Source organism: Aethalodelphis obliquidens, unplaced genomic scaffold (genome assembly GCF_003676395.1).
Source record: "Aethalodelphis obliquidens isolate GAN/ISIS:26980383/991018 unplaced genomic scaffold, ASM367639v1 scaffold42, whole genome shotgun sequence".
Taxonomy (NCBI): domain Eukaryota; kingdom Metazoa; phylum Chordata; class Mammalia; order Artiodactyla; family Delphinidae; genus Aethalodelphis; species Aethalodelphis obliquidens.
Window position 1 is genome coordinate 5199726 of NW_020837986.1, and position 22217 is coordinate 5221942.

Below are 22217 nucleotides of genomic sequence, written 5' to 3' on the forward strand. Positions count from 1 at the left end.
GCGGCCATGGCTCACGGGCCCAGCCGCTCCGCGGCATGTGGGATCCTCCCGGACCGGGGCACGAACCCATGTCCCCTGCATCGGCAGGCAGACTCTCAACCACTGCACCACCAGGGAAGCCCTCGTTGCTCTTTTTAAACAACTTACATGGAGATCAGTTCCTACAGAAGTACCTGTAAACCGGGCTTCTGCTTTAGTAGCTCGCCTTCACTCTTGCCTGGTGTCGACACAGTGGCAGGTACTCTTGTAACCCTCACTGTAGCATCTCCTCAGATGTGGTGGGCTTCTCTGTGCCTGTCCTTGGCTTTCACTCTGTTTTGCATACCTTCAGCCGCCCGCCCCTAACCCCCACGGCCGTCTGCTGTGCTCTGATTCTCTTGTGGCTGGCCTTATTTCACGATTGGACTGTTGTAGGCTCCTCAAGAACAAGGTTAAACTAACGTTTACTTGTGTTACATACTCACGGTGCAGGACACACCAGTTGCCCAACAGATGCTTAATTGCCTCATCTCAGACATGCTGGGGCAGTTGCATGAAGCCTGAGTGTGGTCCATGCTGAATCACAGGAGAGAAGACGGGATTGCTCTCTGGCAGTATCGCCATGAAAAAGACTTTAAAATATTCATGTAACATGTAACTATGTGCAAGTGAAACTATTTGAAAACAGCACCATTCAACATAACCTCACCCGTCACTAAACTAGGAAACTAGTAACGAGCCTCTTGGAAGGCAGCTTTGCCTGAGAGATCATTGTGGCCATGTGGACAGGGTGAGACCTCTTAAGCAGGGGTCCCCAACGCCCAGGCCACGGACTGGTAGTGGTCCAGGCCGCACAGCAGGAGGTGAGGGGCGGGTGAGCAAGGGAAGCTTCATCTGCTGCTCCCCATCGCTCGCATTACCGCCTGAACCATCCCACCCCCCACCCCCCGGGTCCATGGAAAAATTGTCTTCCACGAAACCGGTCCCTGGTGCCAGGGATCGGTTGGGGACTGGGCTTCCCTGGTGGCGCAGTGGTTAAAAATCCGCCTGCCAATGCAGGGGACGCGGGTTCAATCCCTGGTCCAGGAAGATCCCACATGCCGCAGAGCAACTAAGCCTGTGCGCCACAACTACTGAGCCTGCGCTCTAGAGCCTGCGAGCCACAACTACTGAGCCCGCGTGCCATAACTGCTGAAGCCCACACGCCTAGAGCCCGTGCTCCGCAACAAGAGAAGCCACCTCAATGAGAAGCCTGCGCACCACAATGAAGAGTAGCCCCTGCTCGCCACAACTAGAGAAAGCTCGCGCGCAGCAATGAGGACCCAACACAGCCAAAAAATAAATAAATTTTTTTTTTTTTTTTTTAAAGTTGGGGACCGCTGCTGTTAAGGACCAGGTGGGATGCTGTTTCTGCTGCCCTCACCTCCCCTCCCTCACCTCCCACGCCCACAGGATGACCTTAACAGATGACTGATGAGATACATTTTCTTGAGTGAAATGGAGATATCACAATAATTTCTGCCATTAATACCTGGTGTTTTCTTTTTCTAGTCCTTTCTCATATATAACTTCATAGCCCTAACAACCCGGGAGCGCCCGGAATTCCCCCAGGTCAGCTTGGGGATGGCAGTTCACAGGCAGCTTATGGGTTCTAATGTGTTTCATTACTGTGTTCACGTATCATAGGGTACTACTGCGAGTCCGGATGCTGTACTACCTAAAAGCTGAAATACTGGGAGAAGCAGCGGATAAAGCATTTGAAGGAACTCCGGCCAGGTAAAACAGGTCAACCTTAGCTCCCAGTGTTAAAGCATTGCCATGAAATGCCTGTTGATGGAAATGGACAAACCTGCCTGTGTTTCAAGAGGCCCGTGTTCCCTCCCACCCAGGACCAGTTCTGGTAGAGCAGGCAGGCAGAATGAGGATGATTCAGCCAGGTCATCCACGAGTGAAATAAAGGAGAAAACAGCTGCTTACAAACACAGCTCTTGGTGAGGTTCTTAGTTGGGTTTTTTTTCTCCCAGTAGTGTTGTAAAATTGCTTTTAAAGCAGTCATTTCTCTACCTTAGCTAATCATTGTTCGATAGATATTAGTAACTTTGATACTTGATCCAACAGGTGTAGACTAAAAGCTCTACTTGGAATCCCACTCTTGGCATTAGTCCTCTTCTACCTTTGAGTGGTTCTCCTTTATTTGCTAGTCGTGTTACTAATACTTTGCCACCATTTGATGTGTTGTGCCTTAGTTTTGTAAGCTAGTGTTTCCAGAGCTGTAGAATCCTGTGGGAATATCCCAGGATTGGGGGGAATGAGGCTGCTGAGCCCCCAGCTACTACTTGATTGGACTGTCAGAAGTCACAGTGTATAAGTGGGATCCCCAGACAGCCTCCTTCACCTTCCCCAGATTGGCAGTTTGCTCTGGCCCCCACAACGCTGCTTGTTCCCAGGGGACATAGCAAGTGTTGGTATTCGAACTGTGCTTTGAGATTCCCTGGGGCCCTGGTTTCTTTCTCTTACTTTCCACTGGGCAGTGCTAATGACTTCAGTGGTCACAGGAGCACTAAAGAAGGAGAGAGGTGACAGGCAATGACAGTCCTACCCCTGAGGCATTTTGTAATTAGGACCAGTCATCTCATTGACTGTTACTACTTGGTAGTTACTATGGGCATTTCTAGTAAGGATAGGGAGGTGGGGTGTGTTGCTAAAACGTTCAATTTGTCAGTCATGTATATGCAGCAGAATTCAACTTGCTTATTTATATCCAGTGTTAACTGGGCAGAAGTAATGTATCTGAATTTACTCCTCCCCATCATGTGCTTTCTTAGATGCGTAGTTGGAGGGAAGTTAGTAGAACGTGGAACGAGTAGGTCCATTGCCCACCCCCTTCCCCCCGCTTCCCTCCTTCCCTCTGCTTCCCTCAATCTTAGCTCTCACTGGTCCCGTGCAGGTTAAATGCCTTATTGTGCAGAAAGTGCTGTGAGGAATGAATCACAGCTCATCCCCCAAAATTTGTTCAGCCCACGGCACCACGCAGGCAGAGCATTGGGCCCTGAAGTGGAGCCAGCTAGGGAGCACTGCCTGGAGAGGTGGGGGCCAAGGAGCCCCATCCCCACAGGGAGAGCTGGGCCCGGCAAGGGGCAGGCAGCCCTGTGTCACAACAAGAAGAACCTGATGGGAGAAGAAACTTCAGCATTGCAGAGGCACCATCCCAGGCAGCTGGGAGGTGGGAGGGAAGAGCCATCCAGATGGATGTTCTCCCCAAAACCCCAGAGCCTTCAAAAGAGTAAGGATGGTGCTCAGACAAATAAAGCCAGTCAGCTAAGGGTCCATGTGGGCTCTCAGAACATGGACAGAAACTCAGCGAGGGGCTGATCCCTCCATGTCAGCTCCCTGGGGTGAGCTGTGTTCATCCCTCTGGCCAGAAGTTTTACCCAGCAGTCCGTTAGCAGACCCTCACCAGGAAGTGCCTCCTGCTGTGGCTGCCAGCCTCTGAAAGGCTCTCTTCACACCCCGCGTGCAGCAGGGCAGACTAGCTTGTTCTCAAATGGTGCCTGGGGTCTCCAAAGGTTGAATCCAGATGATTTGGGCACTTTGCAGCATTTGATCCTGTATGAATTCAGACACCTGAATGCATGTATCATGTATGAAGTCAGAAGGGGTGTTCTGCCTTCACATAACCAACGTATTGCTGGCTTTTGCCATGGCTGTCAGCCGGAGAGGCACATTAGAGCCACCTGACACGGGTAGAGCCCTCAGGCTGGCTGACTGTGTGTTCTCCACGAGGTGCTTTCAGATTCTGCGTCATTCAGTCTGAGTGGAGCCTGAATACCAAGTACATCTGCTGATGTAGCTCCCTCTGTAAACCAGGGGCAGAGCCCTGGTTAAGATATCTTGGCCCCCAGCTATCTGAATCCTCTCATTTGTTGTTGCTTCAGCTTCTCAGCATGCAGCCCGGGATGTGGCTTAGTATGAGGGTTCAGGCCGGGAGCTCTTGTGTTGTTTTCTGTCTGTGTTGACGGCACTCTGAGTCCACGCCCTTCCTTCCACAGGGAGCTGGACGTGCCTCTGCCCGACATCGACTGCGTGGAGATCCCAGTGGACTGGTGGGATGCTGAGGCCGACAAGTCGCTTCTGATTGGCGTGTTCAAGCACGGTGAGTGTTTCAGTGATTCTGATTGGCGTGTTCAAGCACGGTGAGTGTTTCAGTGATTCTGATTGGCGTGTTCAAGCACGGTGAGTGTTTCCGTGAACATTTTCTCTGTCCTGAAAAATTCCATAGGCCTGTTGCACATCTCTCTTAGAAAGTAGAGCCTCACCTCTGTCCTCTCAGAAATTTGGCCAGATGAATGTGTGAGTCATGAAAATACAGCAAATATAAGTATCAGTGAGGCACTTCGAAAGGGTGGCCACAAGGGCTTTGTTCAGTGTGTATCTTCCTCACTAGCCTCACCGCACCATTGTGCGTGGGATTGTTCACTCTTACGGTCCCAGCCTCCGGCCTAGTGCCTGTCACGTGGTAGGCCCCAGGGTTTCTTGAGTAAAGCAGTAAATAAATGGGGGAAATGTTAGGTTTTAGCATGTCACATGTATGCAGAATTCTAAGGTCGTTCTAGCTAATCTACATATTCCTAGTGTGTATTTTTTGCCCTATTGGTATAAAAATTCAAGAATAGTAGATGGCATAGACATCTTTTTTTTTTTTAATGTGGTAACCTAGAGACTAAAGGGGACTGAGGTGGGTTTTTGAATAGCTTGGAAAAACTGAAATAAATGTCCTGTTTCTTCATTTCTGGCCTTGTTCTAACTACCTGCCCTTGCTTTCAGCCAACTGATAAAATGAGTAATGAAAGTCCCAGATAATATCCACTGTGATGTGCCTAATACACACCTTCCCTGCCAGGTGAATTAGCCAAAATTTTGAACTGGAGAGCAGGGGTTAAAGTGGGAAGAGTTAGGTGTACTTGGCTTTCACTGCCAGCTCTGCCAGTGACTAAATGTGTGACCTTGGGCAAGTCATAAACTTCTCTGACCTAGTTCCTCACCTGTACACTGGGGAGAGTATCAAGACAACCTACCTGGAGAGTTGTTTGAAGATTAAATGAGACAGTATATGTGGGCGGCCTAGAACAGTGCTTAGTGCATAACAGGTGCTTGGTGCTGTCCACCGTCACTTATTCCTCTGCCTTTGGAAGGTTAACTCTCTTTCTAACACATGCCCTGTGAGTAGAATTCTTCAGCATTTGCAGGCCAACCTGCAATATTTACGTAACAACCACGTGTGTACCTATTTTAATGAAGAACCCTTCAAAACGTAGATTCTGGTGTTACAAATGCAGGCTTTGGGGGAGGGTCTGGTGCTGTTGAGAGCCCTTTATCAAACTACTGGGGTAAGGGAGTCAGAATCAAGGTGGCAGAGTAGGAACGTCCTGAGCTCACGTCCTCCCACGGGCATGTGGAAATTACACCTGCTTACAGAGTAGCTGTCTCTGAGAATGACCTGAAGACTAGCAGAAAAGACGTTCCCCAAATGGAGATGTAAAGAAGGAGCCACAACAAGAATCGTAGGAGAGGCGGAGGTGCAGTCTAGCCTGGGACCCACACCCCCGGGTTGGTGACCCACAAGCATCAGAGGACAGCAAAGAACGAGTGTGGACGAGGATGTGGAGAAAAGGAACCTTTGAGTACTTTTGACAGGATTGTAAATTTGTGCAGCCACTATGGAAAACGGTATGGAGGTTCCTCAAAAAATTAAAAATGGAATTACCATCCGGTCCAGCAACTCCACTTCTGTATACTTACCCAAAGAAAACAAATACGCTAATCCAAAAAGATATGTTCATTGCATCATTATTTACAGTAGGCAAGATATGGAAGCAGCCTAAGTGTCCATCAGTGGGTGAATGGATAAAGAAGATGTGGTGTATATATACAATGAAATATTATTTGAGCATAAAAAAGAATGAAATCTCACCATATGCAGCAACATGGATGGACCTAGAGAGTAATATGCCAAGTAAAATAAGTCAGGCAGAGAAAGCCAAATTCTATGTGACCTCACTTTATATGTGGAAACTAAAAATCAAAACAAATGAACACACAAAACAGGTGCTTATAGATATGGAGAGCAAAATGGTGGTTGCCAGAAGGGAGGGAAGTGGGTTGGTGGGCAAAATATGTAAAGGGGATTAAGAGATACAAACTTCTATTTATAAAATAAGTCACAAAGAATATGGTCAGTAATCCTGTATTAGCTTTGTGTGTGGGGACAGATACTTACTAGACTTATTGTGATGATCATTTCATAATGTATTTAAATGTCCAGTTATTCTGTTGTACACCTGAAACTAACATAATATTGTACATCAGCTATAATTCAATGAAATTTTTCAAATCACTGAGGTTAGGCTAAAGCAGTGCTGTCCACTAGAACTACTACTGGTGACGGAAGTGTCCAGTTTCTGCGCCGTCCTCTACGGATGCCGCTCGCCGCGTGTGGCTGTTGAGCGCTTGAAATGTCACTAATACAACTGAGCAGCTGTATTTTTAATTTCATGTAATTTTAATTAGTTCAAATTCAATTAGCCGTATGTGGCTCCTCTGCTGGACAGTGCAGGGCTAGAACTCAGTCTGAAATGAGAAGAGGAACCATGTGACCTCTCCGTGAAGCACAACGAACCAGTCTCTTATCAGAAATGGTAGAGTCAATCTGATGATATCTAAGGTTACTTCCAAATCTAAAATTCTTCTGCTCAGTGAAGCAGCTCGCAGGGTTGCAAGTTAATAATTCCTGAGTGTTTCCTGAGCGCGCCTGTGAGACTTGAAGATGGTGCATCACCCACTCCGTTCATGTTCTCCCAGTTGAGTGAGCTCTGGTATTCAGGGTCAGAGCTGGGGGGGCAGGTGCCGGGGAGGTGATGCATGCAGTGCCTGAAGTACCTGGTGTAATGTGATGAGCTTAGCAGACACGCTGTAAAGATGGGGAAGACTTAGCCTCTGTACCCAGTGCTGGGGGACCGGTGTTAAGCCACACATGCAGACTGGCTCACTCTTGGATGGGACCAGACCCGTGTAGTTGGACAGTGACATTGGAGTCAAACCTAGGCTGGGTTGGACCAATGCCGATGCTTGGCTCCGTGGGCCCATCCTCCTTGGTGTCTTGCGTAGTCCAGATCAGATCCTGCTCCTGGCGGGGAGCTGCTCTGCTGGGTCTGCTCCAGCAGACATTCTGTGCGCCTAGGCTTAGACCTGTCCTCACCTGGGTAACACACCTCATCACCCCACGAAACAGCCCTCTCCACAGGATAACCAAACCCACACATCGTGTCTTACCAGGTGACAAGCTCCCAGATACCCAGCAGCCGATGGAGATGTGATATTTTCAGAGAGCCAAGCTGTCTGGCGTTTACTTTTCAGGGTTCTGTCAGGAGCTCTCTCTGCCTTGCCTCCATGCCCTGGAGACATAGTATGAGCTGTAGAGCTGCAGCCATTTTCTTTGTTAAGAAATACACAGCTGTTCATCGTCCAAGGTTTTGTGGCTCTTCTACTCCATCCCAGACATAGCCTGCTACGACCCTGCTTAGATCGGAAGACCAAAGCCCCGGTTCCATCTCCGCGCTGACCACCGTGGAAGAACTGGCTGGAGCTTCCGCTTACAGCAAGAAGGACCCTGCAGCGAATCTGTGCTGAATGATGCTGTTGACCGCTCTTGATCGCATTAAGAAATGGCAGCCGCCCCTCTCGGGCAGCCTGGATTTATGAAATACTCATCAAGCTATGGATTTTAGTATTTCTGTTCATATTCTTATAGAGGAACTTCTAGACTAAGTGGAGAGAGGCAAGCAGCCTACGCCACCTGTTGCTCTATTTATGTCTTTATGTTGCTATTACAGCTCCTACTACTGTCTGTTCAGGACAGTTGTTAGGGTTTTCTAGGGAACTGGGTCAATCACTCTTCCTCGCCTCCAGCTTCATAGCTGGTTGAGAAATAGAAATGCCGAATTTGTCTAGACTTCAGGCCTGCACATGACAAGAAGAAGTCTGCAGAGCAGAGACTCACCCAGGTAGTAGGCACCTGGAGGGACCAGCCTGCTTCAGTCCCTGTCCAGCACAGCATGCGTGAGGGCAGGACCCTCATGGACAGTTAACCTCCCTCCATGATAAAGGGTCAGAGGAGGAAGGTTTCACCATCTCAGCTATGAGATAAAGCATCCCTCTTTTCCTGGGGAGGGGGCAGGTAGAGACGATGGCAGGCATGTCCTCAAGACAGCAGGAGCATGGTGGGCATTTCTGTTGTGATGTGAGCTGAGGCAGACCATGAGGAGAGGGTGAGAATGGTTCTTCCTACAGTGATTACTGGAAGAGAGTCTGGGCCAAACTGACACATCCAGTCAGCGGTTTGTTGAGTGTATACAGTGCCAGGCCCTGTGCTAGGTACTGAATGTATAATGATGAGTAAAAACAGATACAGATTCTGTCCCTGGGGAGCCCACAGTCTCATGAGAGAGGCTTAGAGTAATCAAACAGTTGCCCTAAGGAATAAGTGAATAAAGAAGAACATAAGGCCCCAGTTTCTCCTGCCATATGCCTCGTGCAGGCAGCACCTGTCATGGAGATGGCAGAAATGTCACTTTGAATTAAAAGATAAAGCACCTGCAGCTCCTCAGATAAAAAGTACCAGGTGCTGCCTACACATGAGGGCTAGAACAGCATCAACAGTGATACCAGAACAAAAACCAATATAGAAGGGAAATACCCAACAGAGTAAAATCAAGTCTGTTACTAGCAGCCAAGCCGGTGCTCATTTTAGGTACAGCACCTTACATCACCTGGGATGGGGTCTCTCTGTACATACTACAGAGTTAGAAATTGACTTAGTTAGGGGCAACATGGAAAGGGTTTTGATGATCATGAAGGAGTTTCCCCCCAAAATAATTCGTTATGACAATAGCTGTGACCAAATATTCCTGTCTCATTATAGGATTACATGAGATTCAATAAAATAACAAATTGTCGTGCATGGCATCATCAAATTAAAAGGGATATTTTTTCATCATTTTGCCTTCTGTCTGAGGTCTCTGTTCTGGATCAGAAATCCTCCATCTGTTTTTGACGCTGGGGATATGGTGAGAGTCAGTTCCAAAGCCCTGGCCAGTAGATTAGGATTTCATACTGAGTTTGTGAATATAGAGGGAACGGGTCCGTTTTAATCCAATCGACAATCACAGTAGTCCTCTTTATATTTCATCCTTTGCATCCATTACTTTGCCCAGCTTCCCTTTCTAACACATGGGATAAAATTGGACCATAAGAAAACTAGGCCTGTTCATGAGATGACAAGATAATAGGGTGTCCAGAGTTGGGGGGTTGGTGAGGGGAAGACATTGCAAAACCAGCTTGCCTGATTCCCTTGCTGTCCAAAAGACGCAAAGAAGTAGGAATTGTATCTGTATCTTGTGTGTCTTCACGGACGCAGAATATTTACATCAGCTTTCATTTTGGGGCGAGCACTACTTCCTCAAAGGTGTCCCCTTTAGCGTAAGGATCTTCCCCGACAGGAAATCTTACAGGATCCGGTCATTTTTAAATCAGTATTTTTTTGTTTGTTTTGCGTTTTATTTAATAAGGGAAACAAAATGACTGTCTAGGGCGCAAGGCAGATCTTGTGAGTTCTGACATGACCTCGTTGTTCCTCATTACCTCTGATCAGGTTACGAGAGGTACAATGCCATGAGAGCAGACCCAGCACTTTGCTTCCTGGAGAAGGTTGGGATGCCAGACGAGAAGTCCCTTTCTGCAGAGCAGGGTGTTACAGATGGGACCTCAGACATTCCCGAAAGGTGAGACGCTTCATGGGCCAACCACAGTGTGACCTGTCGCGCCACGAATCTCTGACCGCATACATCCAGCACTCTATAATAGTCTCTTCCACGGTCTGGCATCTCCCTTAAACCTGAACTGCCTTCCAGAATTGCTGCTTTGGTTACATCCTACGATGCCTCAGGCTTTTCCCTTGAATCCCAAACACTTTGAACCAGATACCAGTTCCTGTCCTTCCTGAGTTCCCCAAGCTGCCCACCATCCTGCCTACTCCTTAATCAGGCTCGTCTGGTCAGAGGATTCTCGGAAGAATTCAGACCTCTCATAACTTCTCATACTTGGCAGAAAGTTAAGAAGCGGTACAGCAAGTTCAGGCTTCCTGACCTTGAAGTGCCTCAGATGAAGTTCCAGTGTTGTTTAAAGATTTCATGGTCCATGAGTAAGGTGGACTTAGGAGCCACTGCTTGATGGCCGTGGCATTCAGGTCTTGTCACTGGGTTGTGCGCAAAAAAATATGGAAGCATCCCCTTTGTCGAGTTTTAATTACTTTGGGCATAACTCCAAAATGTGTAAATTCATAGGAAAGCTAAATAGCGAAAAGCTGTGGTTTTCATATATATATATATATATTTGGAAAACATCGCATATATCTCTCAGTGTGTTTGGTAAGCTTTTGGCCTGATCTTCCCCCCAAAAGTAGCATTTCCTGGGGCCACGGGCAAGCCTGGACATGAGGGTGCACAATGCCAGGCCCCCTAACCATGTGCTAAGGCTGAGAAAAGGATGAAATGCATTTTCCATCTGTCCTTAGCTCCTGGTGAACGCCCTAGCTATTGTAGCGTCCTCTGCCCCGAAGATACTAAAGATGCATTCAGAGAGATACTAACAAATGCCCGAAGGACCAGTGGTGTTAATGTTGGGCACACGGGGTCAGGGAAAACACCACCTGGGGGAGGTGCCCGAATGTGGCTTACAGCTGGTATCTTTGGGGGTGGCTGTTCTTTCTGTGGTTAAGCAATGAAGGTAGGAGGCTCCTTCTGCCCCCAGGACCTGAACAACAGAGAGAAGAATATTTGAGACAGGAATCCTTCAAAGTTGATTTTACTAGGGATCGTGAAAAACAGGTAGGCATCAGCAGTAGTTAAGCTCACAAGGGAGAAGATGTTAGGCAGCTAATCTAGGGACGAGCAGCTGATGGTCCGGAGGGCAGTGTCCTTCCTCAGCACGCACAGCAGAGCTCCCTTTCAAGGAAGTGACGGCCGCTAGATGTGAGGAGCGACTCTGCCTCCATGGCATCCTACTGTGGGATCTGGGGGTCAGCACATCAGGACTCTTAGTTTGCATGGCTGTCAGCCTTAGACTCTGTTCTTTTATCAAAGCCGCTTATTCAGACAGTTCTTGATGGGCAGTCATTACCTTTTTAAAGATAGCATCATTGTTGAATAGCCGGCCTCTGAACTTGCCTGAGTAGATCATGAGTCTCGTGCAGAAGTCTCATTTGAGTGGAAGTCATTGCTCGTAGAAGTTGTAACACTGGAAAAACCAAGATTTTGAGGCCTGTGGGGAAAGGGATCTACTAATATTCTCTTTGGTCAGTGATTCTGGGGGATTTTCATGCAAGCATCCTAGTTGCAAAATAGCTTCTAGGTGGTGTGTGATGCTTTTTATTTTTTTTTAAATTTTATTTAGAGGCAACACAGATAAAGAAGACAATACAGAAGACAAAGTAGATGGCCTCCAGAAACAAATGGTGAGTCACATGTGCTGTGTTTGTAATCCACACTATCTTTAATATCAAGAGAGAAATCCCCATCTTGGTATATTGGTCTTTGGGAACTTGACTGCATTGCTGCAGTTGCATTGCATTTTCCCCAGCATTTTATTGTAAAAATTGTCAACTCACAGACTGCGTTGCCCTTTTATTCTAATGAAACTTTTGCTTTTGAGGTGACTGTAGATTTTAGATGGAATTGTAAGATACAATACAGGGTGATCCCGTGTACCTTTTATCCAGTTTCCCACCAGGGGGACATCTTACAAAACTATGATACAGTATCACAGGCAGGATGCTGACATTGACAGAATCAAGATATAGGAAATTTCCACCGCCACAGAGATCCACCATGTTGCCCTTTTATAGCCACATCTGCATCCCTCCTACCTCCACCTCCTTTTTAATCCCTAGCAACCACTAACCTATTCTCCACTTTTGTAGTTCTGTCATGTTAAGAATATTATATAAATGGAGTCATACAGTATGTAACCTTAGGGGCTTGGCTTTTGTCACTCAACATAATTCCCTGTAGATGGATCCAGATTGTTGTGTGTAATGATAATTCATTCCTTTATATCACCGAGTAGTATTTCTCCCTTCATCCATTGAAAAACATCTGGGTTATTTCCAGTTTTTCACTATTGCAAGTACCTCTGTAAACATCTGCATACAGATTTTGTGTGAACTTACATTTCCATTTCTCTGGGGTAAATGTCCAAGAGTATAATTGCTGAGTCATGTAGTAGTTATATGTTTAGTATTTTCAAGAAACTGACAAGCTGTTTTCTAGAGTGGCTGTACCATTTTACATTCCCACCAGTGATGTGTGAATGATCCACTTTCTCCTCATCTTCACTGACTTTTGGTGTTGTCACTAATTTTATTTATTTATTTATTTATTTATTTATTTATTATTGGCTGCATTAGGTCTTCATTGCTGTGCGCGGGCTTTCTCTAGTTGAGGCGAGCGGGGGCTACTCTTCATTGCGGTGCACGGGCTTCTCGTTGTGGTAGCTTCTCTTTGTTGCAGAGCACGGGCTCTAGGCACACGGGCTTCAGTAGTTATGGCACACAGGCTCAGTAGTTGTGGCTTGTGGGCTCTAGAGCACAGGCTCAGTAGTTGTGGTGCACAGGCTTAGTTGCTCCACAGCATGTGGGATCTTCCCGGACCAGGGCTCGAACCCATATCCCCTGCATTGGCAGGCGGATTCTTAACCACTGTGCCGCCAGGGAAGTCCCTGTTTCTTAATGCTGTTAAAATATGGCCTATGGAAAACTCCTCAAGTTGGCTTCTGAGTTCTTTTGACATGGTTCAGTCAAATATGGAAAGGAGGAAAACTATGAAAAATTCATACATATACATATATCCCCTCTTATTTAGATTTCCTTCACATTTAGGTCACCACAGAGCAATGAGTAGAGTTCCCTGTGCTATACAGTTCGTTCTCATTAGTTATCTGTTATATACATAGTAGTGTATATGTGTCAATCCCAGCCTCCCAATTCATCGTACCCCCCCTTCTCCACCCTTGGTATCCATAAGTTTGTTCTCTACATGTGTGTCTCTATTTCTGCTTTGCAGATAAGTTAATCTGTACCATTTTTCTAGATTCCACATATAAGCATTAATATACAATGTTTATTTTTCTCTTTCTGACTTACTTCCTTTTGTATGACAGTCTCTAGGTCTATCCACATCTCTGCAAATGGCACTATTTCATTCCTTTTTATGGCTGAGTAATATTCCATTGTGTATATGTACCACATCTTCTTTATCCATTCCTCTGTAGATGGACATTTAGGTTGCTTCCATGTCCTGGCCGTTGTAAATAGCATTGCAAGGAACATTGGGGTGCGTGTATCTTTTTTAATTATAATTTTCTCTGGGTCTATGCCCAGGTGTGGGATTTCTGGGTCATATGGTAGTTCTGTTTTTAGTTTTTTGAGGAACCTCCATACTGTTCTCCATAGTGGCTGTATCAATTTACATTCCCAGCAACAGTTTAGGAGGGTTCCCTTTCACCACACCCTCTCCAGCATTTACTGTTTGTAGATTTTTTGATGATGGCCATTCTGACTGGTGTGAGATGCTCAACATCACTAATTACTAGAGAAAAGCAAATCAAAACTACAGTGAGGTATCATCTTGTTATCCTTTTGATGTCTGCAGAATTTATAATGCTATTCCCTGTTTCATTCTTTATATTAATAATTTGTGTCTTCTTTTTTTCTTATTATTCTTGCTAGAAATTTGTCTGCTTTATCTTTTTAAAGAATTGGAACTTTGTTTCATTGATTTTTCTCTGTTTTCTATTTTAAATTTCATTGATTTCTGCTCCTTATTATTCTTTTCCTTCCGGTTTTGTGTTGTGTTTTTTTTTTGTTTGTTTTTTGTTTGTTTGTTTTTTGGCTGTGTTGGGTCTTCGTTGCTACACACGGGCTTTCTCTAGTTGCAGTGAGCGGGGGCTACTCTTTGTTGCGGTGCGTGGCTTCTTGTTGCAGAGCACAGACTCTAGGCACACAGGCTTCAGTAGTTGTGGCATACGGGCTCAGTAGTTGTGGCACACAGGCTTAGTTGCTCCACGGCATGTGGGATCTTCCCAGACCAGGGCTCAAACCTGTGTCCCCCGCATTGGCAGGCGGATTCTTAACCACTGTGCCACCAGGGAAGCCCCTCTGTTCTATTTTCCTCTTTTTCTAGATATTTGGGGTGGGAGCTTAGATTACTGATTTGAGACTTTTGGGCTTATTTAATGTATGCATTCAGTGCTATAAATTTCCCTCTCAGCATTACTTTAGCTAGGCCCCACGATTTTTACTATTTATTATAAATAGTAAAATTTGTTGTATTTTCATTTTCATTCAATTAATTTTTTTTTCCCTTGAGACTTTTTCTTTGGCCCATGGATGATCAGACATGTGTTACTTAATTTCCAAGTATTTGGAGATTGTCCTATAATCTTTCTGGGTTTTATTTCTAGTTTGATTCCATTGTGCTCAGAGAATACACTCTATTATTTCAGTGGTTTTAAATTTGTTAAGTTATTTTTGTGGCCCAGGATATGGTCTCTCTTGGTATATGTTGCATGGGCACTTGAAAAATATGTGTATTGTGCTGTTGTTGGGCAGAGCGCTGCATAAATGTCAATGCAGTCCTGTTAGTTGATAGTGTTGAGTTCTTCTGTATTCTTGCTGATTTTCTGTCTAGTTGTTGAGAGAGGAGTATTGAAGTCTCCAACTATAATTATGGACTTGTGTATTTCTCCTTTCAATTCTATCAGTTTTTGCCTCACGTGTTTTGCAACTCTGTTGTCTGGTGTATACACCTTTAGGATATGTCTTCTTGGTGGGTTGACTCTGCTGTCAATATATAATGTACCTGCTTGTGTCTGATAGGTTTTTTTTGCTCTGAAGTGTACTTTATCTGATATTAATATAGCTACTCCTGGTTTCCTTTGATAAATGTTTGCATGATATAACTTTTTCCATCCTTTTACTTTCAACCTGCCTATGTGAAATGAGTTTTCTGTAGACAGTATTTAGTTGGGTTATATTTTTTAATGCACCCTGTCTTATAGTTGATGTATTCAGCCACTTACATTTAATGTAATTATTGATGCATTAAGCCTTAAGTCTGACATTTTGTTTTCTCCATTTTTTTATTCTCTGTTTTCTTTTTCCTGACTTCTTGTGGGTTATTTGAAACTTTTTTCTGATCCCTTTTTTGATTTATCTATGTTGGGTATGTTTTGTTGTTTTTTTTTTAAGTTTCTTAGTGGTTATTCTAGATATTTCATTACATATATCACAGTCCACTGGTATCATCATTTTACCAGTTCAAGTGAAGTATAGTGTCCTTACTTCTAGTTTTGTCCCTTTATAATATAATTGTCTTAAATATTTCTTCTACATACATTTAGAATCATATCAGACAATGTTATAATTTCTGCTGCAATTCTGAAATATAGTTGAGAAGATTCAAGAGGATAAGGAACATCTACTGTATTTTTATTTACTTTGTTCTTCCTGGTGTCCCAAGATTTCTTCTTTCTGTTGAGAGAAATTCCATTAGCTGTTCTTTTAGGATAGGTCTACTGTTGACAGTTCTTTTATTTTTCCTTCATCTGAGAATATCTTAATATCCCCTTTATTCCTGAAGGATATTTTCATTGGATATAGGATTCTGGGTTGACAGTTCTTTTCTTTCAGCTCTTGAAAAATGTTGTGCCACTTCCTTCTGGCCTCCCTGGTTTCTGATGAGAAATCTTCTGTCACTCAAGTTGTTTTTCCCCTTAGGTAAGGTGTCTTTTCTCTGTTGCTACTTTCAGGATTTTTTTTTTTCTTTCTTTAGTTTTCAGAAGCTTAACTGTGATTTTTGTGTGTGTGGACTTCTTTGAGTTTATCCTGTTTGGTGTTTATCATCTTCTTGAATCTGTAGGTTTGTGTCTTTCACCAGATTTGGGGAGTTTTCAGCCATTATTTCTTGAATTCCTTTTTCCTCCCCTTCTGGAACTCTGATGGTATGAATGTTAAATCTTTTGTTATAGTCCCACTGGTCCCTGAGGTTCTGTTTTTTGTTTTGTTTTGTTTATTTTGGCTGTGCCTCATGGCTTGCAGGATCATAGTTCCCCAACTGGGGATCGGACCTGGGCCACAGCAGTGGAAGCGCCAAGTCCTAACCACTGGACCACCAGGGAATTCCCTGTTTAATGTTTTTTTTAATCTGTTTCTCTCTGTTGGTCACACTGGGTACTTTATATTTTTCTCTCTTAGAGCTCACTGATTCTTTTCTCTTTCTCCTCCATTCGCTGTTGAGCCTGTCCATTGTGTTTTTGCTTTTGTTTGGTCTGGTTCATTTCATTATTGTATTTTTCAAATCCAAAATTTCCCTTTGGTTCTTCTTTGGATCTCTCTTTCTTTGCTGAGATCTTCTTTTTCTTTGCTGAGATTTTGTGTTATCATTTGTGGCAAGTATGTTCAGAATTCCTCATTGAGGACTGCCTTAAATTCTTATGTCAGATGATTCTAAGATCTCTGTCATTTCAGTGTTAGTGTCTATTGATTGTCTTTTCCCATTCAGTTGGAGATCTTCCTGGTTCTTGATGTGATAAGTGATTTTTGATTGAAACCTGAACATTTGGGGTATTACATTGTGAAACTCAGGATCTTATTTAAAACTTCTGTTGTAACTGATTGCCTCTGACATCTCTGTTGCAGGGGAATGGGGCAGGGTGGGTGGCAGAGTACACCACCTTTTTACTGCTTGGTGGGAGTAGAAGTTAATGTTCCCAGTCAGCCCCTGAAGATACCCAAGGCAGGGGTGTTTCTCATTACTGTTGGGCAGGAATGGAAGTTTAGATCTCCACATGGTGTTTGCTGACACCATGGGTGTTGGGGACCTTATTACCACCTAGCAGGGATAAAAGTCCCAGCTCCCTACTTGGCTTTTTGACACCACCCAGCAGGGGAATGGGGAGCCCTGTTACAGCCTGGCAAAGGTGGAAGTCTAGAGTCCACCTTTAGACTCTAGAGGCCCACTCAGCCTCTGCCGGCATGGATGTGGTGAGCAGAAGTTTTTTCTGTTATGTTGAGCTGAAGTGTAGCACATCTTGTCTTAACATTTTGTCCATTCCTAGCTTGCCCTTTTCCTAGTCCTTCACTAGAGAGAGCAGGCTTTTGTTGCGGCTTTTTTTGTCTGTACCCTTTGTCATTTCCAGATAGCCAGCTTCTTTACCTCCAGATCTAGGATATATAAGGCAAAAAAGGAAACCCAGGAAACTCACCACTGTGTCATCCCATGTGTCCCAAAGTCCCTGGTTGGTCTGCCTTCTCTTCACCTTTCAGAGTTTCCTTAGGTTTGTTATATATATAATGTCCAGGGGTTTTAGTTGTAAATATTGTGTGGAATAGGGAAATATGCATCTTCCCAGAGCAGAAGTCTATATTGCATTTTACAGATGAGTTTCTAGGGCTTTGAATAAGCAGACCAAAACCTTACTAGGGCCCCAGCACTATTTGACCACATTTTCTCTGGCTTTCAGTGGAGCAAATAAATCTGTTAGAATTTCATGGGTTCCGTATCCCAGAGGTTACTGTAGCATTGTCCTCGCCTGACTCCATTACTAGAATAATCTTTCTTCTCCTCCTGATCACCAACCAAAAGTTTTCAATTCTCTTCTTTTGGTTCTAGTTTGGAGAATGGTATTTACCTTGGTTTCCATCAGCTCTGATTGCTTTAACAGTAACAATGACATCACTTTCCCAAAGTAAGAAATAATTATTTTTTGAAGATATGCTTCCATATCTCCTTGAGGTTTGCGAAGCAGTGGATTGAAGCAAATCAGCATGAAGCTTTAGACCCTGGACCTGAAGGAAGTTGGGTTTGGTCTTGACAATTAAAATCTGAGCTGTGCCATTCTGGTAGAAGCTCTGCCTAGCTTTTACAGTTACTTCCTTTGTCTGGAATGTGGGATGTGTTTTCCCATGGAAATAACTTGAGTACCAAAGAAATGAAAATAGTACCTTAAATTCATATGGAACTTTACTCTTTCCAAAGCACTTTTCCCATTTGTTTCAGTTGATCCTCACCTCAGCCATGTAAAGTAAGAGCTTCAGGTGTTATTGCCCTCATGTGAGAGCTGGGGAAATTCAGGCCCAGGAAGTTAAAGGACGTTGCCAGATTCTCACAGCTACTAGATGATAGCGTTCAGACTAGATATTCTCTAGCTATTCTGGCTTTTTTTTTTTCTGATCAAATATTCTTTTCATAGTCAAGAGAGTAGGAAGTGTTTTAGCTGTACGTACACACCCCTTCTCCCAACAGCATCCTCTATGAAAAGGCAGCCCCCAGACCAACCGCAGGCCAGACCCAGCTCTGAAAGCTGTTCATGGTAAAGTTCACATGCTTAACTCATGCTTACTTCAGTCTTGGAGAGATCTGGGCACTGAAGTGGGAGTTGTGGCAGAATTGGTAAAATAACTCAAGTTTCCTTATAGTATGGTTAAACTCCTCTGGGACTCCTTTTTTTTAAATTCATTTATGAAAATAATGCCTGTATTATTTATTTTGCTCTTCAGATCCCTAAAACCTGGACTATAGAATATAATCAAAAGCAGAAGGAATGGGGAGTGCCTTTCCCAGATTTTGAGGTGAACAGATTATAAACAGATTAAGATCGACTTCTAGTCCATGTGCTAGAATAACAAACGTAGAGGAACAGCCAACATCTGAACCAAGCCTTCTCCCCACGCCCCAGCCCTTGTACTGAAGACACTGGTTGGGTGTTTCCTTCTCCCAGTTCTGTTCTCAGGCAGATCAGCAGGTTAAGGAAGCCCAAAGAGCGTATCATCCATCACTAAGTTAATTCATCTGAATTAAACAGACCTGGGCATAGGAGGGGGGCCTGGTTAGTAGATGGGAGAATCTCAGCATTGCAAGGACCCTAACGCATGTCTGCATGGTCTCAGTGTTCCATCCCTTCTACTGCGACATCACTGTGGGGGCATACCAGGCAGGTGTAGGTGCTTCCAGGAATCCATGAAGGGAAAGGGGGAATGTGCTATCTTCCAAGGAAGCCCATTTCATTGTTGGGTGGTATTTCCTTATTCTGACCCAGAAATCTGACTCCCAGTTGGTTCCATGGACTCTGTCTAGTTTTCTTCTGGTCCTGCAAAGAGCAAAACTGTTCTTACTTTCCTCTCCGATAAGACTAAAAAATTTTGAGACCAACTAGCTACCGTAATCTCTTTAAGTCTCTTTTCAGGTGAAGTATCCTTAATTCCTCTTTCTTCTTATCATGTTGTCTCCAGACCCCTTGCTACTCTTGTGCCTTCCAGAGCTCACTGTGCTGTTGTCCTCTTCAAACGTGGCAGTTGGAGAACCACAGAACGTTAGAGGGACATGTGAGATGATTAGTCTACTCCCTTCCCCCACCCTTTCTGTTTAATACCAGTAGAGCTTTTGATTGGTAAACAGTTGCAGCTAGTCAGTGGACATGCCTTCTAAAGCAGTTAGTCAGAAAGTTTACTTGTGTTTGGGATGGTCTAGAGCCTAGAATGGTAAAGGAAATCGTTCTCTATCAAACCCAGTATGCAGGGAGGTTACCATCTCCTTTAACTGAGATAGTAATAAGTAGTGGCCCAGCTCTGCCTGGTGTAGTCCTTGTGTTCTAACCAGCAGTCTTGTCCTCGCTCTGCAGCACTTCCTACAGCAGGTGCTCTCTGTAAAAGGAGGGTGAGTTCATGTGCACAGTGAACTAGGAAGAAACTCCTGCAGGGAAACTTAATGCCTAAAATGGTCAGATCCCACTATAAGAAAAGTTCAATGAGGAACTGAACAATGACTCTATTCTTATAAGTTGAGAGATCAAGGGGTCTCTGAACTCAAATAGAGATATTTGAATGTAGATGGAGTACTTCCACGCTTACTTCCACGCTTACAAAGCACGTTTCCCCTTCAGTTAGGCGTTGTTCTTATCCCTATTCTAGACGGGGGAAGCTCAAATAGTTTTAATGAGCTGCAAAAGAAGTCATACTCCTCAGGAGCAGTGTCTGCCCGCTCACATCTTTTTCTAAATCCTTCAGTCTTTCCATTATAAAATCCTTGAATTTTGTGTTAATGACATTTGATGTGTATCTACTTTCTATTTCTACATGAAATTTATGAAGGTAGTAGGATGCTTGATTTTTCTGCAAAATGAAAACTGCTGTGGGATATTTTTTAACTGCGCCTTCACGCATCCTGTTACCTCTACACAAAGAGTTCTTATATTCTCCTCCTGGCGAACTCCTGTGTCCTTCAATGTGAAGCTCAAAAGTCACCTCTCAGATGTCCTTCCCCTACCTGATTTGGGCCATGCAGAGTTGGTGACCCTTTCTGGTTTTCCCACTGTGTTTAGGAGCACTCATCACACTACATGGCCAGTATTTATTTTATGTCTCTTGTAATGGCCAGAATGTGGGCTCTAGAAGGATAAGGACTCCATCCTTCCCACTGTCAGAGCTCCTGAACCCAGCACAGTTCCTGGCAAACAAATGTAGGATGGCAGCTCATCACCGCTCTTTTGGCCCTGGAGTTTTGTAAGGGCTTCGAGGAAATTCCCTGGGTCTGCAGGTCTGTGCTGCCATGCCACTGCCTGCACCCACACCCAGACCAAAGAGGGGAGGCAGCCGGGCCTGGAGGAGCAGCCACAGGCGAGGGGGATCTGCTGTTCTCAGATCAGGAAACAGCCCTGCATCCTTGGCGGAGAAGTGCCACGCGGGAAGCTAAGTTACTCTTAGTGACTGACAGTGCATTTGATCCAACCAGGTGTGTCTTCAGCCCCTGGAGGCAATACATCCCCGTGGTTAGAGCTCCTCGTCTGGGGTCAGGCCTTCTAGGTTTGAATTCCATCTTCACCACTTAATAACTATATGTAGTATTAGATTATCAATCTCTCCTTCTACAATTTCCTTCTGTCTAAAAAGGGTCATTTAGTTGTTTAGAATGAATAAATGAAAAACGCACGTGAAGTACTCAGTATAGTATCTGGCCATGTACTTACCTGTAGACTTTTGTTGTTATTGCTGCTGTTGGCCACTGTGTCATGAAGCTATCCTTAGAGAACACACTTCAGCTGAAAGAGAGAAACGCTGAAGGATCCTCTAGCAGTTGGGCCTGTACGTGGGTATCTCCTCGGTGCCGGCTGCCGTGCGTCGGGCATTTGCTTTGTGCCAGCATTTGGTTAAACACTTTGCATAATCAACTCATTTGTGCCCCACGATCACCCATAAAGTACTATTGTCTCCATTTTGCAAATGAAGAAATGAGCTTGAGAGAGGTCGAAACACGTTGCCCAAGGCCAGAGAGCAGTGGACTGTCAGACTCCAAACACAGGCGTGCTCAAGATGGAGAAACTGCAGGTTGGAACTAACCTGTTGCCCTTACTTTGACAGTCTTACTTGTCAGCACTCTCTGGGACCCTGCCCTTGGAAATGATTGATTCATACTTCTTCTGAGATGAATATTTCTTTCAGACTGATTCACAGAGGCAGAAACTAGGATACTACATGTTCACATGCAGACTTCAGAGGCAGGGCTTTCCATGTGCTCCCTGCGGTACCGCTCTGTCACACTCACATTAAATTGGTTATGTGACCACAAGATTATGACATCTTTTTCACTTCGGCTGCTGCTAAGCCAGGTCTTCTCCTTTCTGTCAGTGATAGAGAGGGGACCTGCCATCGAGAGAGAGCAGGAGACAGAAAGGCACTTACGGCTTCCAGAGTCTTTCCTTACTTGAGGGTTTGCCTAAGGCCAACAGAAACTGTTAGGGAGGGTGGAAAGGAAGCCTGCATGGCAGGTGTGCCTGCCTCACACCAAGCCCGGAGCTACCCCTGTGGAGTCGGTGCCCACGGCAGCCACATATCCGTCGTAATAAGGAGCGTGGTAGCCCTGGCGCCTGACCCCACATCTCATAGTCTGTACAGCACTTCTCAGTCTAGAAGTGTCTATGATTACAACTTTCAGCATTATAAGGGTCTTCACGGGTACTCTAAGAATACCCAAAAATGTTCTCTATGGCAGGAAGGATGGAAGGCCTGGTTGTTGGTTTTTGCTGGCTTTTTAACTGCCTAAATAGTGGGAAAGGCTGCTTTGGCATATTTAAGT

The 22217-nt window shown here is 44.8% G+C and overlaps 1 protein-coding gene across 1 annotated transcript in view; it reads left to right on the plus strand.

The window, feature by feature from the left end:
- Window positions 1-22217, plus strand: part of CHD6 (chromodomain helicase DNA binding protein 6) — a 172467-nt gene that overhangs the window by 126401 nt on the left and 23849 nt on the right. Inside the window, exons 25-28 of the mRNA XM_027078281.1 lie at window positions 1666-1755; window positions 4029-4132; window positions 9686-9815; window positions 11485-11545. Of these exons, the coding sequence (XP_026934082.1) occupies window positions 1666-1755; window positions 4029-4132; window positions 9686-9815; window positions 11485-11545 (385 nt within the window). The remainder of the gene's footprint in view (window positions 1-1665; window positions 1756-4028; window positions 4133-9685; window positions 9816-11484; window positions 11546-22217) is intronic.